This window comes from Corvus hawaiiensis, chromosome 26 (assembly GCF_020740725.1).
Source record: "Corvus hawaiiensis isolate bCorHaw1 chromosome 26, bCorHaw1.pri.cur, whole genome shotgun sequence".
In the NCBI taxonomy this organism is placed as follows: Eukaryota; Metazoa; Chordata; class Aves; order Passeriformes; family Corvidae; genus Corvus; species Corvus hawaiiensis.
Window position 1 is genome coordinate 45,637,120 of NC_063238.1, and position 16,904 is coordinate 45,654,023.

Genomic DNA, 16,904 nt, shown 5'->3' on the forward strand with positions numbered 1-16,904 from the left:
TGTCACGTCCGGGGTCAGTTCCGTGTCCCCTGGTCACTCGTGGTGCCGCTCACGCACGAGGGACAGTCGCTTGTCCCCCTCTCACTCGTGGGGCTGGTCTCGTGTCATTCCCGTGTCCCCCTGTCACCCGTGGGGCTTTTTCCGTGGCCCTCGTCACATGTGGGGTTAGCTCCTGTCACGTCCGGGGTCAGTTCCGTGTCCCCTGGTCACTCGTGGTGCCGCTCACGCACGAGGGACAGTCGCTTGTCCCCCTGTCACCCGTGGGGCCGGTCCCGTGTCCCTGTGTCCCTTTCGTGTCCCCCCGTCACCCGTGGGGCCGGTCCCGTGTCCCTGTGTCCCTCTCGTGTCCCCCCGTCACACGTGGGGCTTTTCCCCGTGTCCCTGTGTCATTCCCGTGTCCCCCCGTCACCCGTGGGGCTTTTTCCATGTCCCCTCGTCACGTCCGGGGTCAGTTCCGTGTCCCCCGGTCACTCGTGGGGCCGCTCACGCACGAGGGACAGTCGCTTGTCCCCCTGTCACCGGTGGGGCCGGTCCGGTGTCCCGCGTGAGGCCGGTCCCCGTGGTCACTCTCGGAGGGATGGCCGCGGGTCCCCACGTCCCGCGTGGGGCCGCTCCCGTGTCCCCACCCCGGCCCCGCCCTCCGCCCTTCCCCTTCCCGTTTTCGCCCCGTTTCGGTTTCGTTTCGCGGCCGGGGCGGAGCCGCGCAGCGCCCGGTGCGTGGGGGGGCCCTGCCCCGCGGGGGGGCCTGCGGGGTCCCCACGGAGCTGCAGAGGTCCGGGCCGGTCGGGGGGGTCCCGCCCCGGGGCTGCAGGGGGGTCCCGCCCCGGGGACGCAGGGCGGGGGGCCCTTGGTAAGGGAGATGTGAGGGGGGGACACGGACGTGGGGTTTGGGGAGGGGAGTTGGGGTCACGCGTGGTTGCACGGGGGGGTCCTCGGTCCGCGGGGGGGGAGGGGGTGTAAAGGAGCCGAGGGAGATCCCACCCCCCAAATGTGTGGGTGCCCCAGGATGGCAGGAGGGGTGCTGGAGGTGCAGGGGGTCCCCCCCGACGCCCCGGAGGAGCTGCTGGTCCTGTACTTCGAGAGCCGGCGGCGTTCGGGGGGGGGCCCTGTGCAGAGCTGCCAGCGCCTTGGCCCCCTCCTCTTCCTCACCTTCGAGGACCCCCAGGGTAAGCGCGGGCCGGGGGTCCCAGTTCCAATGGGAGCCCTGGGATGCGGTGTGGGGGGGTCACAGTCCCAACTAGGAGCACCGCGATGGGGTGTGCGACCATCCCGGTCCCAGCTGGGGGCACTGGGATGGGATTTGGGGGTCTCAGCCCCACTGGGATTACTGGGATCAGGTATGTGACGGTCCCAGTCCCACTGGGAGCACTGAGGGGGCTGTGGGGGGTCCCAGTCCCAACTGGGAGCACTGAGGGGGGCTGTGGGGGGTCCCAGTCCCACTGGGAGCACTGGGGGGGTTTTGGGGGGTCCCAGTCCCAACTGGGAGCACTGAGGGGGGCTGTGGGGGGTCCCAGTCCCAGTCCCAACTGGGAGCACTGAGGGGGTCTGTGGGGGATCCCAGTCCCACTGGGAGCACTGAGGGCATCTGTGGGGGGTCCCAGTCCCACTGGGAGCACTGAGGGGGGCTGTAGGGGGTCCCAGTCCAAAGTGGGAGCACTGAGAGGGCTGTGGGGGGTCCCAGTCCGAAGTGGGAGCACTGAGGGGGCTGTGGGGGGTCCCAGTCCCAGTCCCACTGGGAGCACTGGGCGGGTTTTGGGGGGTCCCAGTCCGAACTGGGAGCACTGGGGGGGTTTTGGGGGGTCCCAGTCCCAGTCCCAGTGGGAGCACTGGGCGGGTTTTGGGGGGTCCCAGTCCGAACTGGGAGCACTGGGGGGGTTTTGGGGGGTCCCAGTCCCACTGGGAGCACTGAGGGGGGCTGTGGGTGGCCCAATCCCACTGGGAGCACTGGTGAGCAGTGCTGGGTCCCCGGGGGTCACAGGGGGGAAGGGGGTGCTGGGTCACCCCCAGTGACCCCAGTTTTCCGCTTACAGATGCACAGAATGTGTTGGCCCACGGCAGCCACAGGTTGGGGGGGGCCGAGCTGGAGGTGCGCCCGGCCCCCCCCTGGGACCCCACCCACCTGCTGCTGCATGGCCTCGATCCCCGGACCACCCCCGAGCACCTGGACTTACCCCTGGAGACCCTACTGGGGGTCCCCCCCGGCACTGTCACCCAGTGCCAGGGCCCTGCGCCCGGCTGGGGCCTGCTGCGCCTGCGGGACCCCCTCGCCCCCCCAGGTGGGACTGGGGGCCACGGAGGGGACAGCAGGGTGTAGAGGGGCGGTGGGATGGGGATGCCGGGGGGTGGGGGGTGATGGGGTGGGAGTGCAGGGGCTGGGGTGACAGGGTTGGGTGACAGGGACAATGGTGCTGGGGGTGGGAGTATTGGGGGGCTGGGGGATCTGGGAGCACCAGGGTGGCATTTCGGGGTGCGGGTTCTGCTGGGTGCCCAGCCCCGAGACGCTGGCGTGGGGGTGGTGGCACCGCCGTGGGGTTCCCGGTGTCCCCATCCCACCGCCGTGCCGCAGAGCTGGCGTCGGCGGAGCAGCGGGCGCGGCAGCAGGGGCTGGCGCTGCTGCGGGTGCCGCGGAGCCCCGCGGTGCTGGTGCGGGCGGCGGCGGCGCCGGCGCTGAGCCAGGACCTGCTCGAGCTCTACTTTGAGAACCGGCGCAGCGGCGGCGGCTGCGTGAGGGACGTGCGGCTGCTGCCAGCTGGGCGCGGGGCCGTCGTCACCTTCCAGGAGCCAGCAGGTGAGCGGCCGCCAGCGGGACCGCCACTGGTGCCAGGGGACCGTGGGGAGCCGCTCTGGGCCACTGGCTGCCCGTCTGTTTGTCCCCCCACAGCCGCAGAGCGGGTGCTGCAGAGGCCACACCGGCTGCAGGACGTGGTGCTGGAGCTCATCCCCCACTACCCCTTCCTGGAGCCGCCGGAGGAGAGCACGGACCTGCCCCTGGACACAGTCCCCCCTCTGGACAGGGCCCCTCCTCCTGACACGGAGCCCCTGCTGGTCATGGACCCCTTGCTGGACGTGGAGTGCCCTCTGGACACAGACCCATGCTCGGACACAGATGCCCCTGTAGCAGACACGAACCCCACACCGGACAGAGCTGCCGCAGTCCCAGCGCCGGCAGCACCAACATCACACCCGGTGCCGGAGCAGCCGTCACCCGCCGTCCCTGGCGGGAACAAGGACACAGAGGGGTTCAATGCCGTGCCCAGCCAGGCCCAGTGCCCGGGGCCTGTGTCGGTGGTGGTCCCGGAGGCGGTGTCGGCGGTGCTGGCGCAGGATGAGGCGCTGGTGCCAGCAGAGCCGGGAGCTGTGCGGTACCTGCAGCAGCACTACCAGGACGTGCTCGACAGCATCCCTGAAGTGTCCCTGCTGCCACTGGAGGGGGGGGACATCTCTGGGTTCCGGGTGAGCTGTGGGAAGGGGTATGAGGTGTGGGAAGGGGTATGAGGTTTGGGCAGGGGTATGAGGTGTGGGAAGGGATATGAAGTGTGGGAAGGGGTATGAGCTGTGGGAAGGGATATGAGGTGTGGGCAGGGATATGAGGTGTGGGCAGGGGTTTGGGCGGGTGTGGGCAGGGCTCTGTGCTGTGCTCCCACCTCCCCGTGCTCACGGCACATCCCAGTGCCAGAGGCTGCCGGCCCCGTGGTGCTGCCCGTACTGCCTGCAGGTGAGTGGGGAGCCGGACAGGCGCTGGTGCCCAGGGGCTGATCCCCTTGACCGTCTCCTGACAGGTGAGTGGGGAGCCAGGCCGGTGCCAGGCAGTGGTGGATTTCCTGCGGAGCCTGCTGGACTCGGTGACCTCGCACCCCACAACCCTGCACTTCCCTGGCATTGCCCGCTTCCTGCGGGACCCAGCTGGGCAGAGCCTCCTCCGGCAGGTGGAGAGCCGCTTCCAGTGCATCATCCAGCTGGACGGTAAACCCTGGAGCCCTCCAGATCCCCAGGTGCGGTCTCGTGGGGAGGGGTCTGGCAAGCAGGTGCCATTGTGCTGGTCGCTGCTGTGCCGGAGCAGCGTTGGTGATGCCACCCCTCGATCCCCACAGCCGGAGCTGGAGGAGCTGCTGCCCCTGAGCAGCCACTGCGACTCCTGGCACCAGGACCTGCCTGAGGACAGCAATGCCACCGCTGACAATGGTGATGATGGTGACAATGCCTTTCACTCCAACGTAGGTGAGGGGCGAGGGGGCCACTTTGGTGCCCATTCTCCAGGCGCTGCGGTGGGATGAGGGGGCCATGGGTGCTGGTCCTCCCCCAGGACATGGTGGGGCCTCATGGTTGACACCCCGCTGCTCCCGCAGAGGAGATCAAGGAGGTGCTGGCAGCGCTGCACCCCAGCGAAGACGACGACTGTGAGAACCCCAGCCTGTGGCCTGACACTGTCCCCGGCACCGAGTGGGACCCCGACGCAGAGTTCCCCAGTGTGGCCGGTGGGGAGGGTGCCAGGGAGCTGCTGTCGGACACCAGGGTGGAGGAGGAGGTGCAGATGGCCCTGGCCATCCAGTACTCCATGGAGAGCACGCGGTGCGAGGAGGTGGAGCTGGCGCGTGCCACCGCTCTGTCCCTGCGCTCCTACTGCCGGGAGCAGGAGCAGGCTGAGGAGGATGCCGGGCTCCTGGCTGCACTGGAGGCCTCGCTGGAGGAGGCGCTGCTGGCGGCAGATGTGGCGCAGGTGACGGTGTTCTGCTCCTTTGAGCAGGATGTGTCGGCGGTGCGGCAGGAGCTGGACTGGGTGCTGGTGGGACAGCTGCGGGCACAGGAGGTGGTGAGCGAGCGGCTGCGGGCGCTGCCGGCCACCGGCCACTGCGCGCTGGCCTTGCTGCGGCGCCGGCACGCCGTGCACCTCAGCCTGTGCGGTGACACCGCCACACTGCGCGGCTTCGCCAAGTACACGGCCCCTGCCGCCCAAGACCTCGTGTCGATGCTCCAGCGCCCGCTACCACCGGGGCATGGTGCCACCGCTGTCACCACTGCCACCGCTGTCACCGCTGCCACTGCTGCCACCGCTGCCACCACTGCCGCTGCGCGTTGGGTGCGCTGGGACCCCTCTGGCACCGCTGTCCCCTACGCCCCCGAGGCAGTGGCGCAGCTGGAGCAGGCCTGGTTGCGTCGGGAGCGCAAGCTGGATCTGGTGCTGGATGGGCGGCCCTTCACCGTGGATTTGGAGCGCATGGAGGAGTTCAACATTGGCAGTGCCCTCGCCGTGCCCATCTGCCGCAGCCAGCCCCCGCTCGAGAGCACCTCCTGCCTGCTTGGTGCGTGTGGCTGCTGCGGGGCCAGCCCTGGCCCTTGCTGCGCCCACGTTCACCGGGGCTTTTTCCAGCAGAGACGGAGGTGGCTGGGCTGGAGGAGGAGGTGCGGCTGCTGGCCCTGGCTGAGGACTCGGAGGAGTTCGCTGACGCCGTGCACCATTTCTACGGGACACTGGAGGAGCTGCACAGCCAGATCAGCATCGTGCAGGTGGGTCCGGGGATGTGGGACCCCCAGGGTGTCCCTGTGGCAGAGCAGTGACACAGCGGTGCCCAGCAGGTGCAGAAGCTGATCCATCCAGTGCTGTACAAGCAGTACCAGCTGAAGAAGGGCAGTGTGAAGCGTGCCTGTGCTGCTGGCACTGTCGTGGAGCGCATCCTCTTCCATGGCACCACCAAGGCCTCCAGCCGCGAGATCTGCGTGCACGGCTTCAACCGCAGCTTCTGCGGGAAGAACGGTGAGCGCTGGGCAGGTGTGGAGTGACCTCGTGGGCATGGTGCCCTTGGTGTGGGAACAGGGTGCTGAGGGAGGCATGGTGCCACCAGCATGGGAACAGCGTGCCAGCAGGGGAACGGTGCCATCGGTATGGGAATGGGGCACCAAGGCAGGTGTGGTGGCATCGGCATGGGAACACGGTGCCCATGTGGGCCTGGTGCTGACAGCATGGGGACAGGGCGCTGGGTGCCATTGGCATGGGAATGGGGTGCCAATGTGGGCACAGTGCTATCGGTGTGGGAACGGGGTGCTGAGGTGGGCACAGTGCCATTTGCACAGGAATAGGGTATCATGGGTGCATGGGAAGGAGGTGCTGATCCAGGCACGGTGCCATCGGTGTGGGAACGGGGTGCCAGGGTGGGCACCATTTGTGCAGGAATAGGATGACTGTGGGTGCATGGGAAGGGGGTGCCAAGGTGGGCGTGGTGCCGTTGGTGTGGAATGGGGTGCCGATGTGGGCCCAGTGCCGCTGGCACACCCGCTGTGCCCCGGCTGACGCCTGGCCCCACAGCCACGCTCTACGGCCTCGGCGTGTACTTTGCGGCGCGCGCGGCCATCTCGGCACGGGACCGGTACTCGCCACCCAGCGCCAAGGGCACCAAGTTCATCTTCGTGGCCAAGGTGCTGACCGGGGAGTTCACGGCTGGGCAGCCGGGGCTGCGGGCACCCCCGCTGCGGGAGGGGTCCGGGGCCCACCAGCGCTACCACAGCGTCGTGGATGACCCCCGGCAGCCTGACATCTTCGTCATCTTCAACGACACCCAGGCCTACCCCCAGTACCTCATCACCTGCCGCTGCCGCCGCCGCCGCCATGGGGCCCCCCCTGACCCCCCCGGCAGCCGCTCTGGTTCAAGGACTCCCCCTTAGCCCCCAGAGCCTCCTGGCACTGGTGCCACTGCAGGGGTTACGGTGTCCAGGGGCTCAAGGGGGCCCTGCCATGGGGACTTGGTGTGCAGGGAGGTTCCTGCCCTGCCCAGGAGCTTGGAGTGGGGGGATCCTCACTTGGGGACGTGCCTGGGCACCCTTGTGCCAGGGCAGGAGGTGGACAGGAGGACTTGGGGTCACCAGTGTGACACCGGTGAAATTTGTAATAAAACTGCAAATAAAATTGGGAACAAATTAGAGCCTTTTGCATGGCTGGGATTGAGGTGGGACTGTGGGGAGGGGGTCCCAGTCCCAACTGGGAGCACTGGAATAGGAGGCAATATCTATGTCCCAACTGGGATCACTGGGATTGGGGTGGATGGGGTCCCAGTCCCAACTGGGAGTGCTGGGAGCTGGGGTCCGACAGGGCCTGGCTGTGTTCCCCCTGTGAGGTGGCTGTTCTGGGTGGTGGCTCTGGGCCACCCCAGGGCTGGACCTGGCCACTCCTGCACCTCTCCCTTCTCCCTGCATCCTGCTTCCTGCATCCTGCCTGCTCCCTGCTCCCCACCTGCTCCCCACCTGCTCCCTGCCTCCTCCCTGCCTGCATCCTGCTCCTTTCCTGTTCCTGTGTCCCAGTGGCCCCCCGAGCTGTGCTGGGGGGACCCGGGTGCCCACCCTGCGGGTGTGGGCAGAGCCCCCGCTCTCGGCAGTGCTGGCAGCGCCGGTGCCCACCGGACGAGGCCCTCCAGCAGGCAGCAGCGGGGGGACGGAGGGGTGCACAGCCTCCCCTCCACGCCCGCTTTGCCCACTGAGATGCCCCGGGTCACAGGTGGGCGAGCGCAGGGCCGGGGGTCTCGGTGACACCCGCACCCCTTTGTGGAGCCCACACGGAGTGGGCACGAGTGTGACACCAGCGGCTCCAGCGCCGGCCCCGCGGGCACGGGCGGTTCCAGGGCAGGGCTGGCCGTGGCACCGCGCCGGCGTGTGCCAGCCCCGCTGACGTGTGCCAGCGCTGGGATCCCGGGGGGCATCGTGCCAGCCGTGCCAGCCCCGCGCACGTGGCGCCAGCCCCGCTCCCCGGGGAGCGCCGGCGGAGGGAGGCGAGAGCCGAGAGGGACGGGGCTGCAGGAGAGGTTCTGGCCGCTCACCCACCCCTTCTGCAGGGTCCGGTGCCCCGCGCCCCGCGGGTGCCCCGGCCAGGGAGTGCCCGGCGCTGCCGGTGCCAAGCGTGCCGGACCTTTGTCCCCTGACGCCGAGGGGCCCGCGGGGCCCAGCGCCACTGAAAAGGGCCCTTTGTCCGGCTCTGGCCGGGGGATTCGCTCCCTGCGCCCGTGCCGGCACCGGCACATGACCGCGGCAAGAGCGGCTGCGCCAGCACCAGAGCCGGACGGACGGAGCGAGCGGCAGCCCCGGTACGGCCGCAGCGAGATCGGGTGGGGGGTTTGAGCCTTGGCAGGTGCTACGGTGGGGACCGAGGGTCCTGTCGAGCCGGGAAAGGGCCCCGACCTCGGCGCTGCCGGTGCCACATTGCACCGCCCCGGTGTCGGGTCCCGGGGAGTCCTCATGTCACCCCGGTCCTCGGTCCTCGGTGGTCTTTGCGCCCCGCGGGGGGGGTGAGGTTGTGCTGGGGTTGCCGGGGTCGGTTTGGCGTGCGATGGCCCCGATGAGGCACACGGTGGGGCTGGGGGTCGGGGGGGCTGTGCCGTGCGATGCCACGCCAGGAACTGGATGTGGCGGGGGCACCGGGGGTCTTTGAAGCCCCCGAGACCCCCCCAGTGCGTGTGGGCACACGGGTGTTCTGTGCCGTGCACACAGCGGTGCCCGCTCCGGGGTTTGCCTGCAGCCAGCCAGGGCCGGGCACACGCGTGTCCACCTGTGTCCACACCCGGCTGTGCACACGCACCGGGGGGCTGCACACACGCCTGTTCTCGGCTCCAGATCCCTTTGCCGGTACCGGCTCTGGTTCCCGGCACCAGCTCTGGTTCCCACTGGCTCTAGCTCCGGTTCCCACTGGCTCCAGCTCCTGTTACCAGCTCCGGTTCCCACTGGCTCCAGCTCCTGTTATCAGCTCCGGTTCTCGGCACCAGCTCTGAGTCCTGGCAGCAGCTCTGGTTCCCAGCACCGGCCCTGGATCAAGGCACCGGCTCCGGTGCCCAGCACTGGTCCCAGGCACCAGCTCCGGTTCCCGGCACTGACTCCAGTCCCCAGCCCCATCTCCCCAGCTGCACTGGGGATCCCTGGCTCCCAAGCTCCCGAGCTGCCAGACCAGACGCCCTCCTGCAGTGCTGGTGGCTGGAGCCGCGCTCTGGTCCCCAGCCAGAAGAGAGACCAGTAGCCAGCAGGGTATGAGCACCACGCTGGAGCCTCGCCGGACCCGTGCGAGGGCCGAGCTGGGGCTCCCATCTCATCCCTCCGCCACCGCGCTCCCCTGGGCTCTGACTGCGGCAGCCGGCGGCGGCCCGTGCACCGTCACCCGTGGCCACCGTCACCCGTGCCACCGTCACCCGTGGCCACCGTCACCCGTGGCCACCGTCACCCGTGCCACCGTCACCCGTGCTGCTGCCCGAGCCGGTGTGCCGCTTATGTGCCAGCGGTGTGCCGGTGATGTGGCCACGCTGTGCCGGTGCTGTGCCCACGGCTGAGCGCCCAGCCGGGGCGGGGAGAGCCGAGCGGCTGCGGGACTTCCCTGCGGGAGCGCGGGGCGGAACCAGCCTCGCCGGGAGCGCTGGGCGGGGTTCACCCTCTCCACACTGGTTGCAGTGGTGAGGGTTAACCCTCTCCGTGTCTGGTGTACTGGTCACAGTTACCCTCTCTGTGCTGGATGTACTGGGTGCACTGGTCAGTTAACCCCCGGCTGCTCGGTGTACTGGGAACATTGGTCAGGGTTAACCCTCTCCATACTGGATGTACTGGGGAAAGTTAATCCTCTCCGTCCTGGGTGTACTGGGTGCACTGGTCACCCGTGCCATGCTGGGTGTACTGGGAGTGCTGGTCGGGGTTGGCCCCTGGTGCTGGCTGTACTGGGAGCACTGGTCGGGGTTACCCCTGTGCCGGTTGCGCTGGTCAGGGTTAATCCATCCCGCGCCGGGTGCCCGGGGGTGCGTAGGGTGCGGAGGGTGGGGCGGTGAGATAAGGCGCCCCCCGCTGCCCGCCCCCCGCCCCGCCTCTGCCGCGAAGCCGGGGCCGGTGCCGGTGCTGGTGCGGGCGGAGCCCCCGGGGCCATTTTCCCCCGGAGCCCCCGCGGTACCGGTGCCGGTGCTCCCCCTCGGTGCCGCATTCCCTCCGGAGCCCTCCCGGTGCCGGTGCCGTTTCCCCCCCCGGTCATGCCCCCCCGTCGCGTCCCGGCGGACATCGTGGCGCTCGGTGAGTCCCCGCGCGTGGGACCCCCATCACCCGCTCCGCCGTGGAGCCGGGAGTGGCGGGGGAGCGGCTCGGGGGATGCTGCGGGGCTGCCGCAGGGCGGTGGGGGGGCTGCAGGAGCCGTGGGGGCTGGGGGCTGCGGCGTGGAGGGGTTGTGCCGGAGGGCTCTGCTGGGGGTGCGAGGGGTCTTTGGGTGCTGGGACCCGAGTCTAGGGGCGGGGGGGGTCCCTATGGATGCCCCTGCGGGTGGGGGGAGGCGGCGTGTCAGGCCCGGGGTGGAGAGGCTGCGCGGGGGACGTGGGCGATGGAGCCGGTGACTCAGGCTTGGCACCGCGCCCCCCACGCCCGCCCCCCACCTACTCCCCCCCCACACCTGCTCCCCTCACTTGCCCCCCACGCGCGCTCCCACCTCTTCCCCACGCCCACCCCCCGCCTGCCACTCCACTGCCGGGGGTGCCGGTGATGCTGGTGGGTCTGGGGGCGCCGGTGATGGCGGTGACACCGGGGTCCGAGGGTGCCGACGGGGCCGGGCGCTGTGATGTCGGTGATGCCGGTGGGTCCGAGTGCCGGGCCCGGTGATGCCGGGGCCGGTGGCTTTGCCGGGTTCGGAGCTTCTGCAAATGGCGCCTCGGCCGCGGCAAACGCCCGGTGCTGCCGGCTCCTGGGGGAACGAGCCCGAGCCGCTGTCAGGGCTGCGGAGGCGCCGGGGCGGAGGTGGGATCGCGGAGGTGTCGGGATGCTGGGGGCAGGATCGCGGAGGTGCCGGGATGGCGGAGGTGCCGGGATGGCGGGGGCGGGATCACGGAGGTGCCGGGATGATGGAGGCGGGATGGCGGAGGTGCCGGGATGGAGAGGGCAGGATCGCGGAGGTACCGGGATCACAGAGTCATCCCCGCCGCTACCGGCACCCTCCGTCCTGCTCCCCTGGGAGCGCTCCTGGCACTGAGGGGCTGCAACCGGCACCGACCCCGCGGGGCGCCCGCCCCAGCCGAACCCCGGCAGCCGCTCGCAGACACGGAGCCGGCCTGGCCGCTGCCCCGCTGCCGGTGTGGTGTTGTCCCCCATAGCTTCGGTCTGGTTGTTCTGCCCGTGCACGCCCCGGCTGCGGCGGCACTGGCCAGGGGTCTCACGGGCGAGTTCCCGGTGCCGGACCGGCCATCACCGAGGCTCCCTGCCCGTCCCTTCGCCGCGGTGGCCCCGTGGGGACCGTGTCCCTGGCAACACCACTCTGCACGGCTCGGCACAGACCCCGCTTCCCGGGGCTGTCCCGAGGGGTTCTGGCACCTCCGGGCGCCCCGTGGTTCTGCTGAGTGCTGAACCGGGTCTGGGTATGCGGGCGCCTGCCGGTGCTGCCGTCCCGGTGCCCGGGACCGTCTCTCTGCCGCAGGAGCCGGGGTCAGCGGTGCCGGGGATCCCTGAAGCGAGAAGGAGGGCGGTGGCGATGCCGCGGGTCCCTGGTGCCCCGGTGCCGGGGGTCCCTGAAGCGAGAAGGAGGGCGGTGGCGATGCCGCGGGTCCCTGGTGCCCCGGTGCCGGGGGTCCCTGAAGCCCGAAGGAGGGCGGTGGCGATGCTGCGGGTCCCCGGTGCCCCGGTGCCGGAGGTCCCTGAAGCCCGAAGGAGGGCGGTGGCGATGCTGCGGGTCCCTGGTGCCCTGGCCGGGGGTCCGTAGCGTACGAAGGCGATGGTCCCGGTACCGGGGGTCCCTGACGCCGACCCTCTGTTACAGGAGCCGGGGTCTGCGGGCAGCCGGGGGCCGGCGGCGATGGCGGAGGAGAGCTCGAGTGGCAGCAGCGGCTCGCCTGGCGCCGGGGACACGCTGCCCTGGAACCTGGGCAAACACCAGCGCTCCCAACGAGCCAAGGCGGCCGCGGGCAACGGGACGGTGCTGGACCCAGCCGAGAGAGCGGTCATCCGCATCGCAGGTACGGCCCGGGGGACCGGAACGTGTCCGGGGAGTCGGCGGAATGTGACACGGGACGTGTCCGGGGAGTCGGGCCGTGACTGGTGGGCTCGGCATGAGCCGGGGTGGGGGTGGGGAGTCAGGCCGTGACCGGGGGCCGGGATGTGTCCGGGGATCTCGGACGTGACCCGCGGGGGGATGGAGGGGTCGGAGCGGGAGGGACGGTGTCTGGAGGCCCGTGGGGCGATGCCGTGGGGGTCCCACGGGCCGGGGGATCGAGGGGTGGCAGCGCTCTGGGGGCTGTGCCGAGGCCGGGGCAGGGAAGCCGCCACGGGGGATGCCGTGCCGTGCCGTGCCGTGCCGTGCCGTGCCGTGCCGTCCCCATACGGCTTCCAGTGTATTCCCCCCACGGAGCACTCAGCCCCCCCCGGCACAGAACCCTCCCCCCCCGGCTATTTCCGTTACACCTCCCTGTCCTTCCTCGCCTCCCTCCCTCCCTCCCCGCCCCCCCGTCGCTGTCCCCGCTCGAGTTTCGGGGCATTAGTGTCTATTTTTAGGGGATGACGATGCCCCGGCCCATGGGGCCGATTCCCCCCCATTCCCCCCCCCCCCCCCCCCCCCCCCCAGCTCGCCCACGGCTGGGACTGGGCTCCTTTGGGGGTTGTTGGGGGCCGCGATGGGGCCCCCTCAGTGCTCCCCAGGTGGCACTGGGAGACAGAGCTTTAAAAATCCCTCGGTGCTCCTGGGGCTGCTGGGGAGTCCCAGGGGGAGTGACGTCCCTGTCCCCCCCAGCTGGAGGGCACGCGGGGGTCTCTGTGAGGGGCTGAGCGTTCACCAGAGGAGGGGGCGCCCGGTCTGCCCCTCGAGCGAGGGTGGGGAGGTCAGGGTGCGAGCCAGGGGGTCCCTGCCCGGGCTCTGGGGTGCCCCAGGCACCCCCCACCCCATCCCTCATCACCTGCATCCCCAGCCCCACACTGTCCCCTATCATCTGGGACCCTTGTCCCTTATCGCCCACCCCTCGCCCCCTTTGCGCTCCTTTGGGCACCCGTGGGTGCCCCACGGACGGGGCCAGCAGTATCGGGGTTCGGGCAGTGCCACATCCCCAGCACCGTGTGACCCCTTTGGGGGGCGTAGAGGATTTCACTCGCCCCATGCCCCATGGGGTGCCCTGCCCCGAGGGCTGCCCGGCCCCTGGGTGCCGTGTCCGTGGGCGCCGTGTCCGTGGCTGCCGCTTCCGCGAGTCGCGGCGCGCGTCGGGGCGGTGTCCGGCGGTTCCTTTAAAGGGCTGGGCGGGGGCACGCCCCGTCCCCTGTCCCGTCCCCTGTCCCGTCCCGTGCCCCTGCAGAGCCGCGGGGTGCGGGGCCGCCGAGCCGCTGGACACGCCGGACACGCCGGGCACCCCGGACCCCGGCCCCGGCGCCCGCCCTCGCCCCCCACCACCGCCCTCCGCCGCCATGGCCACCGCCGGCCCCCCTCCCGCGCCCGAGGAGCAGGACTTCATCCAGGCCTACGAGGACGTGCGGGAGCGCTACAAGGGTACGGGACCCCTGCCCCACCGCGGGCCGGCCGGGGGGCGCAGTGGGGCGCCGGCCGCGGGGGGGGCAGCGGGGGAGCGCGGCCGCTCATTCCCATAATTGGGCACGACGGGCACCGCCGGCACGGCCCGGGGGGGGGGGGGACACGGCGGGGGGGACGGGGGACACGGCCCGGCACCGCGGACCCCACGGGGAGCGCCCCGGGCTGCTGCCCTCGCCGGGGGCTCGGTGACCGAGGACGGGTGGGGGGCTGTGCCCGCGCCCGCCGGAGCGCCTGGTGAGATCGGTGGCGGCGTGGTGGGGCGGGGGGCTCCCCCCGAATGCTCTGGGGACGGAGGTGCTGCCGGATGGCTGGGGGCGGCGCGGGGGGGCGCGGGCGGTGAGGGTGCGGCGGCGGGGGGCAGCGGAGCTCCGGTGCTCGGCTGTGGCAGTGGTGGCACTGCTGGCTAGCATTGGTGGCATCGGTGGCATCTCGGGGTATGCGCTGGGCAGGGGTCTGACCCCGGTGCTCTCCACAGTGCCCCCGGTGCCTGCGCGTGGCCGAGGGCGCCCCGGTGTCGCGGCAGCGGCCGCGGCCATGCCCTTACATGGGAGCGGGTGCTGCCTGCGGGGGCAGCCCCCCCGGCCCCACGCCGGGGGTCCCAGCTGCCCCCACTGCGGGGTCCTTCGCATGATGGGATCTGGCAGCTCCCACCAGAGTGGGACCCCAGCGTTGGGGTGGTGGGCACGGCCTGCAGCCCCTGCTTGGTGCCGCCACCAGTTTTGCCACAATCCCGATATCCCCTGGCTGAGGGACCCCGGTGCACTCGGTGCTGTTGGGAGTAGCTCGGCACGCCCAAGCCTGGCAGATCCCATCCCGGCCCGGGTGCCACTGGCAGGGGTGGCACACGGTTCGGCAGCTGTTGTCCCTCAGCGGTGCCAGGGCACCGTGGGATGGGTTGTTGTGGCTTGGCTGGTGGTGCTGGGCAAGTGGCAGAGGTTCAGTGTCACCATGCTGTGCCACCTCACCGGGTGCTGGCAGGTGTTCATTGTTACCATGCTGTCCCACCTCGCTGGGTGCTGGCAGGTGTTCATTGTTACCATGCTGTGCCACCTCCCCAGGTGGTGACACTGTCACCATGCTGTCCCACCTCACCGGGTGCTGGCAGGTGTTCCTTGTCACCATGCTGTGCCACCTCACAGGGTGCTGGTGGATTTGGTTTTGAGGTCCTGATGTGGGAGTTTGGTGTCATTCTGCTCCCACCTCACCAGGTGCCAGCAGGCTCAGTGTCACCATGTGGTCCCACCTCACCGGGTGCCGGCAGGTTTAGTGCTGTAGGTCCTGGGGCAGGTGTTTGGTGTCACCGTGTCACCCCACCTTGTCGGGTGCTGGCAAGTTTGGTATTGCCATGCGATCCCACCTTGCTTGGTGCCGGCAGGTTTGGTGCTGTTGGACACGGGCCGGGTTCAGTGTCACCACGCAGTCACTTCTCACTGAGTGCCAGAGGCTTTGGTGTCACTGCGCAGTCCCTGGCTGGGTGCTGGTGGGTGTGGGACCCGGGGGGGGTTCCTGTCACTCCTTGCCAGGTGCTGGCGGGTTCAGTGCCGTGGCCCATGGGGTGGGTGTGGATGCCCGGTGGCCGAGCGGCCAGAGGACGGTTTGTCTGGAGGAGTGGTGATGTCAAGGCTGAGTCAGCACAGCCGGGAAGCATCACAAGCCAGGGCAGGCGGGAAGGGTGACACAGTGGCGGTGGGCACGGAGCCCATCGGAGCTGGTGATCCCTGCCAGCACGGCTGGCACGTGCCATCCCTGAGGCTCAGAGCCCAGGGGGACCCAGCAGCCACTCTACCAGGGACTCTGCCGTCCATGGGGCAGGGGCTGGCAGTGCTGGTGGTGGCCCTGGCATGGGGCTGGGTGCTGGGGGGTACTGGGATCTCCAGGTGAGGTGGGCACCGGGCACCTTGTGCTTTCTCCATCAGAGCTGTTACTGTGGCACAGTGCCCGGCGTGCACTGAAACCAGGCTGGAGGACACAGTCTCCACTGCCACCGTCACCACTGCCACCATCACCACTGCCACCGTCACTGCGGCAGCTGGGCCCCGGGCTTGGCACGGCGTTCATCCACAGTCACCTGTGGGGGACAGCTGGGCCCCTGGGACACCCCAGCCCTTCACCGGGGTTGTGGAGTGGAGACCACACCAGGGTCCCTCCCACTGTCCCTGGAGATGGCCAGTGCTCACAGTGCCATGGCCAGTGTCCCTGGGAGTAGAAAGTGGCTGCATTATGGTGGCTATGTCATGGTCCCTCCAGGTATCCTTGGGGTTTGGGGGCTGGCTGGTGTCCGTGCTGGGGTCCCTCCTGGTGTCCATGCTGGGATCCCTCCTGGTGTCCCTGGGGATCTGGGAGTACTGATAGCCACAGTGACGATGGTGGCTGCAGTGCTGTGGCTATGCTGGAGTCCCTCCTGATGTCCCTGGGGCTTGGAAGCTGGCCAGCGTCCTGTGTGTGGTGGCCAGCAGCTATGGTGGCTGCAGTGTGGTAGCCTCCTGGTGTCTCTAGGGCTGGCCAGTGACCGCAGTGGCTACGGTGGGGTGGCTGTTCCGCAATCTCTCCTCATGTCCCTGGGGCTTGGAAGCTGGCCAGTGTCCTGCGTGTGGTGGCCAGAAGCTATGGTGGCTGCAGTGTGGTAGCCTCCTGGTGTCTCTAGGGCTGGCCAGCAACTGCAGTGGCTACGGTGGGGTGGCTGTTCCGCAATCTCTCCTGGTGTGCCTGGGGCTCAGAGACTGGATGGTGGCTGCAGTGGTTGAGGTGTGGTGGCAGTGTCAGGGTCCTTCTCAGTGTCTCCAGGGTTCTGGGGGTGGCTGTGATGCAGTGGCTGGTGGCCACAGTGGCTGCGGTGGCTGCTGGCCACAGTGGCTGCAGTGGCTGGTGGCTGTGCTGGGTCTCTCCTGGTGTCCCTGGGGCTCGGGGGTTGGCCAGTGGCTGTGCTGGAGGGGCTGAGTACCTCCCAGTGTCCCCAGGGCTGGCCAGTGGCAACAGTGCGATGACCATGCCACAGTCCCTCCTGGTGTCCCCAGGGCTGGCTGGTGGGCACGGTGTGGTGGCTGTGCTGGGTCCCTCCTGGTGTCCCCAGGGCTGGCTGGTGGGCACGGTGTGGTGGCTGTGCTGGGTCCCTCCTGGTGTCCCCAGGGCTGGCTGGTGGCCACGGTGGCCGCAGTGCGGCGGCAGTTCCCGGCTGGGCTCGGGGCTGGTGTGGCCATGCAGAGCTGAGGCTGAGGCCTGGCACCACCAGCTGGCACCGTGCCAGGGGCTCCCACCAGCCCCCAGACGGTGGTGCCAGTGCCAGCGGGGGGAGCTGGGGGGGTCCTCTGCCCCCTCAGGGACAGACACCCACCCAGCACTGCTGGCAGGGCAGAGCTGGGCTGAGGCCCCATGCCCCGGGGATGGGCCCTACTGGCAGGGGAGCTGGGCTGAG

At 70.1% G+C, this 16,904-nt stretch overlaps 1 protein-coding gene across 5 annotated transcripts; it reads left to right on the plus strand.

Moving 5' to 3' along the window:
• Positions 1–663: 663 nt before the first annotated feature.
• PARP10 (poly(ADP-ribose) polymerase family member 10) lies at positions 664–6,909 on the plus strand. Of its 5 annotated transcripts, none has more exons than XM_048286303.1 (11): positions 664–713; positions 1,006–1,166; positions 2,031–2,276; positions 2,567–2,788; positions 2,882–3,453; positions 3,780–3,992; positions 4,092–4,218; positions 4,347–5,300; positions 5,372–5,505; positions 5,572–5,752; positions 6,302–6,909. In XM_048286303.1, exons 2-11 carry the CDS (start codon positions 1,007–1,009, stop codon positions 6,655–6,657), a joined length of 3,165 nt encoding a protein of 1,054 aa, XP_048142260.1. In that variant the 5' UTR covers positions 664–713; position 1,006; the 3' UTR covers positions 6,658–6,909. The 5 variants fall into 5 exon arrangements, with proteins under 5 accessions (XP_048142260.1, XP_048142262.1, XP_048142261.1 ...); XM_048286305.1 differs by having other exon boundaries at positions 706–772; XM_048286304.1 differs by lacking the exon at positions 664–713 and adding an exon at positions 803–850.
• Positions 6,910–16,904: the final 9,995 nt, after the last annotated feature.

Coding starts and splice junctions, on each gene's coding strand:
- PARP10 (XM_048286300.1), top strand. CDS start 989: ATGTGTGGGTGCCCCAGGATGGCAGGAGGGGTGCTGGAGGTGCAGGGG. Junction 3,993..4,091: donor GGAGCCCTCCAGATCCCCAG/GTGCGGTCTCGT, acceptor CGATCCCCACAG/CCGGAGCTGGAGGAGCTGCT. Junction 4,219..4,346: donor TGCCTTTCACTCCAACGTAG/GTGAGGGGCGAG, acceptor CTGCTCCCGCAG/AGGAGATCAAGGAGGTGCTG.